The 13,102-nt window shown below is 43.8% G+C and overlaps 1 protein-coding gene across 1 annotated transcript; it reads left to right on the forward strand.

Moving 5' to 3' along the window:
- Positions 1–10,743: 10,743 nt before the first annotated feature.
- On the forward strand, positions 10,744–11,754 carry MAGEB17 (MAGE family member B17; the record flags this gene model as incomplete). The annotated part of the gene is made up of 1 exon (XM_081276901.1): positions 10,744–11,754. The coding sequence occupies one exon, from the start codon at positions 10,744–10,746 to the stop codon at positions 11,752–11,754; it is 1,011 nt and encodes a 336-aa protein (XP_081133027.1).
- Between the last annotated feature and the right edge of the window lie 1,348 nt (positions 11,755–13,102).

The following is a 13,102-nucleotide window of genomic DNA, read 5'->3' on the forward strand; positions in this document are numbered from 1 at the left end:
ATTTTGTAAATTATAATTGTACTTGTTACTATTAACTATAAATATTTATTGCCTTGAAAAATGTGCTCTGTTAAATAACTCAGAACAAGTTCCAGGTGTGGTACTTAGTTTAAATAATGTCATGGTTTGGCTTTGCCTAGACTCCTTGGACAAATGAATTATTTATAAGAAATTCACAATAGTTCTATGAATGATTCAGATCCTTGTAAATGTGCAAACTTAACTGTGTGGCCATGTACAACTCTCTGTATAAAGTGTGCTCTTTGATTGAATTTTTATTTTTCAAGAAGTGTTTCCGAAGCATATATCACATCGTGTATGAACTGTATGACACTGAATCAAATCCAGTGTAGTAAGCTGAATGTTCAAGTCATAGATGATAATAAATTGAACTATTCCTTAATGTAATAAAGTCTAATTTGTGAAATGGACAGATGCATGTATCCAATGTTCAATAAAAAGTAGCCGTTGCATGAATGCAGTCTGTGGCTGTGTGTCCTTCAGTTCCTTGGTCCCCTGACCATCTACATTAGAATCAAACAGGCTACTTGTTAAATGCAGTTCTCCAATCTCCTATTGACTTGGAACAAGAGGAGTTGTGGCCTAACTCTTCATTTAAAAATAAGCAACCCAGGTGATTCCCCAGAATCAGGAGTTTTTTGTTTTGTTACATTTTTAACATATGCATTTACCTTTTGAATAAGTAAGCTAATCTCATGGTTCAAAACTAAAAGCATGGGGAAGTTAATGAACATCACTGTTCCTTGCCTTCAGCACCCTGCCCCCCGGCCCAAACTGATGACCACTGTTTTACTGTTATGAGTTCCTTCATTTGTATACTAGGATACTTTTTAACATATGAGCAAGTAAATACAAATATGTGTTTTCCCGCTTTCTACCACCATTTTACAGAATTGGCACATATTCATTGTTTTGAATCTGGTTAATGTCACTACACAACATATCTTAAAGATATTCCCATATGGGCACATAAAGCTTCCTTGTTCTTTCTTACACTTACATAGAGTACTCTAATTTACTTACCCAGATCCCTTTAATGAATGTTTAGGTTGTTTCCAATATTTTGCTATCACCAACCATGTCACAAACAAAACATACATAATTTCATGCACAATCAAGTATTGCTGTAGAAAAAAAAATCCCTAAAAATAGAATAGCAGAAACAAAGAGAATATGACTTTATGATTTGACAGTTATTCCAGATTGTTCTCCCTAGGACTTGAATACTAAATCTTGAGATCTTGCTTTATGAGATTATCCTAGGTATTAGAGAGCAGGGAAGCTCTTAAAAATTGTGACTTAAAGTGAGGAAGTCTAGCTGAATGTTCCAAATGGTTAGCCTACTGCCTACCTGGAGTCTACTTTTATTTCTTTCCATCTAGCCAACTAATTATTATAAAGAAAGAGGAACAGATACATAGAGAGCTAAAAAAAAAAAACCTCAATCAATAAATGATAAAATAAACCAAAGAGACATTTTTCAAGAGAAGAAATGCACATGGACAACAAATATATCAAAAAAAATGTTCAGAGTGCTAGGGATATAGCTCAGTTGGTAGAGTGCTTGCCTTGCATGCACAGGGCCATGGGTTCAATTTCCAGCATGCCCCCTGCCCCCCGCTCCTCCAAAAAAAGTTTCAACATATTTAGTACTCAGGGAGATGCAGATCAAAACAACACTGAGAGTTCATCTCATTTGGTTAGAATGGCAGTCATGAAAAATACAAGTAACACTAAATGCTGATGAGGATGTGGGGAAAACGGTACACTCATACATTGCTGGTGGGACTGCAAATTGAGTAAAGCTGTTAGAGGACAGGCACGTGCGAATGGTGGGAACATGTTAAGGGAATAATTCTATAAAATGGGCCCACTGTGCTGACCCCCACATACTTTCTTTACCAAAACACAATTTACCTGCAACCATACTTGGCATAAGTGGACAGGATTTGTTACATTCTTCAGCAAACTACCTGTTAACTGCAAAAGAAATGCAGGCAGGAAATATTGGAATAAGAGGAACCCAAGTTACCCTGAAGGGGAGATTTTTGTGACCCCTTTCATAGACCAGATCCCAAAACTTAGGGATATTAGGATAATTCCTCCTAACCATTAAATTTGTAAGAATATATGGTTAAGAAGCCAATTGGAACTGGTCAGCATAGGCCAGTTTCTAGTGTTGTCATAGCAGTGGGAACTTGAAAGCATGATATCACCCCACCGTCAGTCAGAAGTTAAGAGGTAGACCTGGGTGGGGCTCTTTGGAAACTTCTCTGGGATTCCCAATAAAACTTGAGTACAGCAGGGGCACATTGTCCCTCTCCTCTCTCCCTGAGAGTGTCCCTTTTCTCTTTTTCCTATCCCTTCAATCAACTCATTTCTGTCACTTTAAGTTACATGTGTAAAATCTGTCTGACTTGATTTCAAGAATTGGATTTGGGAGGGGGGTGTCTTCATACTGCTTCAGATTCCTGGAAGGTCCCAGCTTTGTAACCTACCCACTATGGAAATTAGTTTGGAGGGTCCTCAGAAAAACCTAGGAATGGAACCACCACATGATCCAGCTATGCCACTCCTTGGTATTTATCCGAAGAACTAAAATCAGCATATTATAGTGATACATGCATATCAATGTTTATAGCAGCACAATTCGCAATAGCCAAGTTATAACACCAGACTAGGTGCCTGTCAACATAAAGAAAATGGATATGGATAAAGAAAATGTTTCATGTAAACACACTGGAATTTTACTGAGCCATAAAGAATGAAAGTATGTCATTTTCTGTAAATGGATGAAACTAGAGAACATCATGCTAAGTGAAATAAACCAGACCCAGAAAGTCAAGGGTTGAATGTTTCTCTCATAAGCTAAAGAGAAAATAAAAAGGAATAAAAACGGGATCTCATGAAAATAGAAGGGAAATAAATGGAGTAAAGGAAAAGGATCAAGAGGGAGGGAGAAGGGAGGACGGGAGGGCATGGGGAATGAAGCCAACCAAATTACACTATGTCCAGGTACAAATACACCACAATGAATCTGAGTTTTATTTATCATTATAATGTACTAATTTAAAAAATACAATAATAATAGAAGGGAGACCAGTAAAGTAGAATAAGGGCATCTGAGGGGAAAAGGAGGAGAGGGAAAGAGAAGGTACTGGGGAAAGAGATTGATCAAATTATGTCATGTACATATACGAATATGGCATCATGAATACCACTATTGTATATAATTATAAAGCATCACTAATAAAAAGGACTAGATTGTGAGGTTGGATTTCCAAAGTCAGTGGCATTTTGTTTCATCCATTCCCACTGAATCCATGGTCAAGAAGCCAATTTTTTCTCTCTTTGTCACCAGCTCCACTTATATGTGAAGTCTGCACAATGGCTTAGCCAGTCTTTGGGAATATTTAAAACACTCAACAGCAAACAAGGCAACATGAGAAGTACCACAATCACAAAGTTCTGAATACAAGAGTGTTATGGTTTGGATATGGTTTGAATGCCCCCCCCCCAGGCTTCATGTGTTAAAAGTTGATCCTTATCATGAAGTATTAAAAGAAAGGAAATTGAATCCAACCCTGATGTTTAGACGTGAGACCTCTAAGGATTAGATAAGGTTATCAAGGTGGAGCTCCCATGATGGATTCCTGTGGCTTTATAAGAGGGAAAGAGACTAGAGGGAATATAGACACACACACACACACACACACACACACACACACACACATTGCTTCTTGCCATGTGATGCTATTGAACTCTACCATCAAGAAGGCTATCACCAGATGCATCCTGTTGACCTTGGATCTCCAGAAGTATGAGCTGAAATAAACCTCTTTTCTTTATAAGCCACCCAATCTGTGGTATCGTGTTACTGGCAACAGAAAACAGGCTAATATAGAGCAGGTAATAGCAAAGAAATGATACAGCTACATCACATGTGATCAGCAGCTGTCCAAGCTCCCCAGGTATCTTACCACTTGTCTTGCTGTGTACTCCACCCTCTTGATGTGTGGTAGAACACCCCCTGTTAAGTTATAAATGCTTTCTGAAAGTGTTGACACTTTAAATAGCTAAAGACAGTCATAATAGTGCCAGACTTTCTATATCTAGTTTTTGTGGATTAGACAGACAGAAGGACAGAAGAATATCTTTAAGATATCCAGAAAATAAAAGGCCAAACTGCATTTAAGGTGGGTCCCTGTTAATGGCTGTGAGCTCCATCCAAAGCCCAGGTAATTTTTCCTGTCAGAAAGTCTGAACTCTCTTTGTAAACATTCTGCCTATCCTGTCAGAGAAGAAAGCTTTAATAAAGCTTTCTTTATTAAAGAAAAAACAGAGATTTTAATATAGAGAATTTAATATTCTCTTAGAAGCATGGATTATTGGAGTTGGAAGACACCCCCAGAGAATTGCAGACACACCCTCATTTCACAAATGAGGAAGTTAAAGGAAAGTGTCATGATTTGTGTCTGCAGTCAGCCATCACAGTTTGCAAAAATGAGAACTAATTGGCTTGGAGACGATGTAGATGAAGTGGGCAGAGCTTCCTCAGTCCCTTCTGCTAGACGGAGGGAAAATATATGCAGGAATATATTGCAATACACATCAATGTTGTAAACATCCATAAACTGTAGTTTTTAATACCAAAGAGATAAGATAACATCTTGTCAGGGAAACAACACAAAAGCAAAACTCCTGCACCTTGAATATGAACTGAATTGTGTTCAATATTATAAAAATGAATTTTTGAAAGCACACCCTGCCCTTTCCAAAGCTGAATAGTCCTCTGTTGGGCTGGTCAGGACACTGCTACCGTCTGTGAACCAGCAGAGTTGGCATCACCTAGGAGCTGGTTAAAAATGCAGACTCATGTCCTGTTTTGCATCTACTGCAGCAGGACTGACTTTTTAATAGATCTCTGAGAAATTCCTATGTGTATAAAATTTGTGACCACAGACCAAGAACATCATTTATTGGGAAGAAATCCATGTTGAGCCTGGCACTTTCTCTCTGCCATCTAGTATTTACACATTTACCAACACATTTTGGGTGGAGAGCCTTAGAATCCCTTTCCTGGTGTGGTCCTGTCACACCCCTTTATCATTTGAACCCAAACTGTGTCCCTACAGAATGGCAAGGTCACCCAGGGTTCCTACTCTACAAGAAACTAGAGCACATAAGTTTGGGACATCAGCCCTGCAGGATTGCTTTCTTTTATTGGCCTAGAGTCATTTAAGACTTAGCACACAATTGATTGCTTTCCCTTTCTTATGGGATATAAATGAGGCCAATTGACAATGGCTATTGCCCACTCTTCTCAAGTCACACACACCTTGCCCAGAAAGGCTAATTTTACCTGAGAGCAACTAATGGGACATATACTGCTTCCTTAGTTGCCATAAGAAATCTTTGTCAAAACAACAAAAACCTGTATCTGCTTGTTGTTTTAATATAATTTTTTTTTCAAAGAACTGAGAGCCACCTGCCCATTAAACCGGACTCAAAGGAAGTACTGGAGTTCTGATTAGATGTTGTTGCCCGCGTTTTGTTCATGTCAGAAAAGGTTGTTAAAAGGTCTAGTGCATCTGCTCTCAGAAACAAATTCCTAACTGCAGGCAAACCCTTTTTCATTTTCATTTTAAAGCAGGGGGTCTTGCTTTGACAAATGAAAAAGTAAAATATGTGATAAGTCAAGAGCTAAAACCAGTTGGCTACTATTGGAATGCTATGAAGAGAACAAAGAAGTATCAGGTCCCTTACTGGCCTCCCTGTCTCACAGTGCCTTAAGATGTCTGCCCTATTGCATGCTTAAGAAAACAGAAAAGGAATCACTCCAAATTGTGCAAGTGCCTACTGATAAAATGTAGTCCCACTTTGATGCCAAGTGGTTATGTTCACGATCCTTCCCCTTGTGAGAAATACACTCACCTGTCCAAATCCAAAGAATCGACTAAAAGGCACAGGTATAGCAAAAAGCAACGCAGTCTTACAAGATTGGGTGTCTCACGGTCAGGGGCAGATTGAGTACAACCAAGCATTCTATCCTCTAGAGTGCAAAGCCCCTCCCCCCCATTCCTCATTGGCCGAGTACTTTAGCGCGTACAGTCTTGGCTCTTCTGTGGAGCCCCATGATGGAGGACTGGGGAAATCAACATTGCAGAACATAGCAGAGTCCCACAGACACCAGCCCCGTGGCTGCTGTTAGACCTTCCCCAGGAATATGAGAGACTTGATCCACGCAGGACAAATCGTCAGAAAGGACAGTGAGCCTCTGATAGAAATCAAGGTGATGACTTCGGAAGAGGAATGAGGGAAAGAGCCAGCCAGAACAGCGGGGTCCCCTGGGGGTCCCATGGAGTCCCACCCTGGCTATCAGCTCTTGAAGGTCTGGTACAGTTTGGGCTAGATTTTGCTCACCCTGACTGCAATTGCATGGTTCCGGGAATATTAGGATCTTGATCTGAGGGGAGAAGCATAAGGTCTACTGAGGGCCAGGCTATCAGACTAGCGAGGTATCAAGGTAAGAAATTTTAGGAAGGAATAAAAACCACGCACTGGAAAACATAGCAGGCACCAAAAATTCCCACATTCCCACCCCCTCTTCCACCCCCTCTTCCACCCCCTCTTCCACCCCCTCTTCCACCCCCTCTTCCACCCCCTCTTCCCTTACGGGAAGCTAGGAGGTCCAGGCAGAGTTATCAGGTTGAGAGGATGCTCATTTCTGCCTGGAAAGACTCAAGGAGAGGCAGGCTTTAGTCTAGAGGGAGGAGCCCCTAGTTTTGAAGTCTAGATCCAGGAGCTAATAGGAATCAAGGTACAGATTTTGAGTGACATGAAGGAATCACAGCACAGAGGATCACACATTCCCACGCCCCAGGAGCAGTCTGAGCAATTTGGGATTTCCTCATTTCTGCCTGAAGGGTCTAATGAAGGTGGAGAGTCTGTCTGAGGCCCAATTGGCGCAGGGAGGAGACCTGGACCCCTAGTGTGGTGGAGAGGGTCTTTTCCCCCAAAGAGGTGACTGATCAGAACATCCTACCCCACCCACACCACTATCAGGACTGGAAGTCCCACACAGGGGTAGCCAGATGTAGTGTGCCCTGAATTTCCCATTTGGGGAATCTCCGAGGGCTGATATTGGTGGTCCCGATTCAGTTAGAGGAAGAGTCTCAGGCTTAGAATGGTATCCGTGGAGTCACATACAGTGTCACAGACAGTGACACAGAGAGTGTTACAGCACGGCTGGGAAGCCTTGGGCTGTGTGGTAGTCCCAGTTACCCTGAGGGGGAAAACTGGTCCTAAATGGAGTCCTGGGTGGAACCTGAATGCTAATGAGGTCTTTAAAAGAGGAGGCTGGTCAGAATTCCTACTACTTCAGTTGACAGTAAAGTTTCAGGCTCAGATTGACACCTGTAGGGTCCCGTAGATTCCTGCCCTTGTTGTCAGCCTTGGGAGGCCCCACAAACCTTGGCCGGATGAGCCTCGCTCTGACTTCCGTCTTGGAACTTTCTGGAAGGTGCCAACCTCCATCTGAGTGGTACGCCTAAGCGGAAAATAGGATTTTAGGAGTGGTCGAGTATTGAGGTAAGGACTGTGAATGTAGACTAAAGGGACAAGGGCACATAGCCAGGGATATTGGCTTGTTGTTGCCGTGCGCCACCCCTACCCTGACCCTGACCCCTGCCACAGCCCTACATGGCCCTGGCTGGTGTCTGAGGCCTGGCAGAGCTATAGCGACTCTCTTCTGCCTGAAGGGTTCCCGGAAGTGGACAACCGGAAGTGAATAATTTGGTATGCAGGGATGGCCCTAATCTTGTGGAGGGAAATCGATTGACATCTTTTAACAGTGGATCTAGGCCCTGAGTCCTGAAAGCTAATGAGAATACTTTACCTTAAAAAGAGGCCTGACTGGCCAGGCAGGAGTCGTGGCATACACCTGTAATCCCAGCAGCTCTGGAGGCTGAAGCACGAGGATCACAAGTGCGAGGCCAGCCTCAGCAACTTAGAGAGGCCCTCTGCAATTTAGTGAGACCCTGTTTCAAAAACAAAACCAAAGAAAAAGAAAATGGGAGGCACTGGGGTTCAGTCTCTCTCTCCTTTTTTTTTTAGTTATTACTTTATTTCACTTATGCATTTCTATGTGGTGCTGAGGATCGAACCCAGGGTCTCGCAAGTGAGAAGCGAGCGCTCAACCGCTGAGCCACAACCTCAGCCCCTGGGTCTCTAGTGCCCTCTGCCCCCCATTTTTTAAAGAGGGGTCTGACAAGTCCGGCTGCCAGAACCAGCAGGGGTAGCCAGATGTGTCATGCCTGGACTTTCCCCCTAGCAACTCCCCAAAGTGAGGGCTTTGATCTGGGTTGGCTTACTCAGGTCCATGGACTGAGCATTTGGAAGTCTTACCTTGAGTCAAGCTCAGAACCCCTGGTGGAGAACAATGGGGTTCCATAGAGTCCTGACCCTTCTGTCAGCCCTGGGAGGCCCCTCCACACAGCCTTGCCCTGACGGGTCTCACTCTAACTTCCTCTTCGGAAGTTTCAGGAAGATGAGGATCTCCATCTGAGGTGTGCAGCCTCACGCCAGTGAAGGGGAGAATTTCAGGACAGATTGGGTATCTAGGTAAAGGCTTAATAGCCTGGTCAGGATGTGGTTTACCCTAAACCTTCAATATGGGGGGGATTGTTTGTTTGTTTTTAGTACCGGGGATTGAACTCAGGGGCGCTCGACCACTCAGCCCCATCCCCAACCCTATTTTGTTTTTTATTTAGAGACAAGGTGTCACTGAGTTGGTTAGCGCCTCGCTGTTGCTGAGGCTGGCTTTGAACTCTTGATCCTCCTGTCTCAGCCTCCCGAGCCGCTGGGATTACAGGTGTGCATCACTACGCCTGGCTCTAAACCTCCATTTCTTTTTTTTTTTAATTAATTAATTCGTTAATTAATTACTTTACTTATTCTAATTAGGCATATATGACAGCAGAATGCATTTTGATTCATTGTACACAAATGGTGCACAACTTTTTATTTCTCTGGTTGTAGACAATATAGAGTTGCATCATACATGTACTTAGGTTAATGATGTCCACTTTATTCCACCATCTTTCCTACCCCCATCCTCCCTTCCCCTCCCCACCCTCCCCTTTGCCCAAAGTTCCTCCATTCTTCCTATGCCACTCACCCCCATTATGGGTCAACTTCCACTTAGAGACAACATTTGGCCTTTGTTTTTTGGGCATTGGCTTACTTCCTTTAGCATGATATTTTCCAACTCCATCCATTTACCTGCATATGCCATGATTTTATTCTTTGGTAATGCTGAGTAATATTCCATTGTGTATATATGCCACAGTTTCTTTATTATTCATCTATTGAAGGATGTCTAGGTTGGCTCCACAGTTTAGCTATTGTGAATTGAGCTGTTATAAACATTGATGTGGCTGTGTCACTATAGTAAGTCCTTTAGGATAGACCAAGGAGTGGGATAAATGGGTCAAATGGTGCTAAACCTCCAATTCTTGAGGTCCCATTTAAGCAGGGACATTGGTGGGTGTGAGGAATACAGTTTCAAGTCATCTAAGGACCAAGTCCCAGGACTGGTCAGGTATCAAGGTGAAGAGCCTGTTAGAAAAAGGGGACCATTCAGCCCCCAATGTAGAAGGCTTCACTGAGCCCCACTCCTAGGGTGAGCCCTGGGAGACTCAGGCAGAGCTCACAGGCTCCGGTGACCCTCCCTTTAGCCTGCAGGTCTTGGTTTAAGGACTGGCTGCCCCAGTATAGCAGGGCAAGGAGTCCTATGCTCTGTTGGAAGTGAAAATAGAAATCCTGTAAGAGATAGGAAGAAAACAACTATTCTAGAACACAAGAGGCACACAGAGTTTTACCTCTGCATCAGCCCTGGGCAGCCATGACCAGAGCGATTAGGTTGAGGTGAGTCCTCATTTCCCGCAGGCTCTCCTCTCAGAGAGGTGAATTTATTGCACTAACAGGTGAGGTCCCATTCATCACTGGAAGGAGAGGAGAGTTCTTAGGAAACAGAGGACCTTGACCTGAAGGGAGTTGCCTCGGGTGAGCAGTGGGTATTGGGGGTGTTGTTTTGTTTTGTTTGGGGTACTGGGATTGAATTCAGCAGCACCTTTCCTCTGAGCCACATCCCCAGCCCTTTTTTATTTTAAGACAGGGTCTTGCTAACTTGCTGAGGCTGGCCTGGAGCTTGGAATCTTTCAGCCTCGGTCTTCCAAACTGCTGGGATTACAGGTGCACATCATCACATCTGGTGAGCAGAGGGCATTTTACAGGAGACATTGTGAAGAGCCTGAAAAGTGTAGGAACCACCCACCCCATTATTAGTAGGGGCATCTTAGAATCACTTCCTGTTTTAACCCTGGGTGACTCCAGGCATAGATGTCAGGCCGAGGTTCCCCCCAGTTCCTCCTCAAGGGAACAGAAGTGAAGGTCTTGGCTTGACAAAAGTGGTCCTGGGCAGAGTTGGTAGATTGCAGCGTAAGGCACACTCTAATTTCCCCCACAGGGTCTTCAGGGAACAGGATGATCACAACAGGAGACTTGTGGGGACCTAGAACAGTGCCCTCAAGGACACCTGCACAGGGCCCTTCTTAAAACCAAGGTGCTTTCTCCCTAGTGAGTAAACTCATATCTTCATGTCTTCCACATTCAGGTGCCCTCCTGCCACAGTCCTACCTGCTGTCCTTGAGCACAGTCATCATGCCTCGTGGCCAGAAGAGCAAGCTCCGTGCCCGAGAGAAACGCCGCCAGGCCCGAGGTGAGGACCAAGGTCCTCAGGGTGCTCAAGCCACTAAAGCAGAAGAAGGAGAGTCCCCATGTCCCTCTCCTGTTGCTGAGAGTGCTTCCCAAGGGGCGGCTGCTACAAGCACCCCCTGGCAGTCTCACAGAGCCCAGGCCAGCAGCTCTCAGGCTGCGGCCAGTTCATGCGTGGGTTCTGATGAAAGTTCCAAGAATGAGGAGGAGGAGAATCCAAGCTCCCCATCCTCATCCAGGATCCTAGGAAAAGATCCTCTGACCAGGAAGGCAGGCATGTTGGTGCAATTCCTGCTGCACAAGTATAACGTGAAAGAGCCCATTGTCAAGGCAGATATGATGAAGATCATCAGCAGAAAGTACAGGAAGCACTTCCCTGAAATCCTCCGGAGAACCAAGGAGCGCATGGAGCTGGTCTTTGGCCTTGACCTGAAGGAAGGCGACCCCAGTGGCAGCTCCTACACCCTGGTTAGCAAGATGGATCTTCTGGGTGAAGGTAGTCAGAGTGATGGCAAAGGCTTTCCCAAGAATGGTCTCCTGATGCCTCTCCTGGGTCTGATCTTTATGAATGACAACTGCGTCTCTGAGGAGGAGATGTGGGAATTCCTGAATATGTTAGGGCTCTATGATGGTAGGAAGCACTTCATCTTTGGGGAGCCCAGGAAGCTCGTCACCAAAGATTTGGTGCAGGAAAAGTATTTGGAGTACCGCCAGGTGCCTCACAGTGATCCTCCCCGCTATGAATTCCTGTGGGGTTCCAAAGCTCATGCTGAAACCAGCAAGATGCAAGTCCTAGAGTTTTTGGCCAAGGTCAATGGTACGGTGCCCAGTATCTTCCAAGCTCGGTATGAGGAGGCTTTGAGAGATGAGGAAGAGCGATTCCATGCCAGAGTTGCAGCCAGAGTTGGCACTCCTGCCCTTCCCAGGGCCACTTTCCCCAGATCCTCCCAGCATTAGTGAAGTCATGGGGAGATGATCCTCAGTTTGAGGTTGAAAGTTGCTATCGACCTAAGTAGTTGGAGAGCAAGGGAGGGCTGGAGAGATCGCGATAGTGTCTTCTTTGTGTTTCTGTTATTCATAAATAACTTACAGATTTATCTTCTTTTTCTGTTTTTCCATTGTATTTCTTGTAAAGAGTTTGTTTAGATTGAGCCGTCTTGAGTTTAGGAGTCAAGAATTATTCCTGTTTACCGAGTTTACTATTTTATAAAACAAATTGAAAATCCTCACATCTTTTATTGTGATCCAGTACAAGAAAACAGCCTCAGAATAGGGATTTGCTTTTAAAATGCAAAAGAAGCTTCTGGTGAAATAGTTGGGGTCATGAGATGATTAAAAAAAAAAAAGTAAAAAAGGGCCCATTCTTATTTTTTCTTATTTCTTTTCTTATTTCAGAAAAAAATATAAAGTATGTACCTGAATTTGTTTAGTTTATTCAAGAATGTGGGAGACATTAAATCATTATAAATGAGAACTCGTGTTCACTGGCGCTTTTGTTCGCTGAAACATCTGCTCTTTGAAAAGAATGTGTAGACAAAAAAAGACACAGTCCCTGCCAATGTTGCTTTAGATTCCAAGAGCAGCTATCATATATGGAACATGGTAAGCTATACTGTAAACCTAAAGGACAATAAAAGGAAGGGGTGAGAAGGGAGGAGATTGCAGATAGAATCAACCAGGTTTGAATTCTCTGGGTCAAGAGAGGGGAGTTTTAACTTAGCTTGCATCAGGGGTGAGATGAAGCTGGTGAGTAGGGACCAGCCCCTCAGATGGTGGGTCTCAGGGTGGAGAGACTACATCCACAACAGAATTGTTCCTAGTATTCCTCAAGGATGTGGGAAAACAGAAATCTCCAGCTGGGATACAACTGGAAGGATTCTTGTGTTCTGTCTCCACACAGGGATCCACTAAGGTACGTATTTTTGTGCACTTTTAAGTTGGGGGGTTTCTGAGAATAAAGGTAAAAACTTTCTTGAGGAAGCATGCTCAGTGACCATTGAGCTGTCCTGTCCCTCTTTGCCCTGGCCTGGAGATCTAAACGGCTCCATTAAAAGGGAACCCAAGTAAGTATTCTTTTGCATAATACAGCAAACTCTAAACGAGCTCTAGATTTTTTTTATGTTATAGATGGACACAATATCTTTATTTTATTTTTATGTGATGCTGAGGATCGAACCCAGTGCCTCACACATGGTAGGCAAGTGCTCTACCCCTGAGCCACAACCCCAGCCCGAGCTCTAGATTTTTGATGGTGGTGAAATGAATGAAAATAGAGAAGGGTTACATGCAAGAGCATCTAGGAAAC

This window comes from Spermophilus citellus (genome assembly GCF_964194105.1).
Source record: "Spermophilus citellus genome assembly, chromosome: X".
NCBI lineage: Eukaryota > Metazoa > Chordata > Mammalia > Rodentia > Sciuridae > Spermophilus > Spermophilus citellus.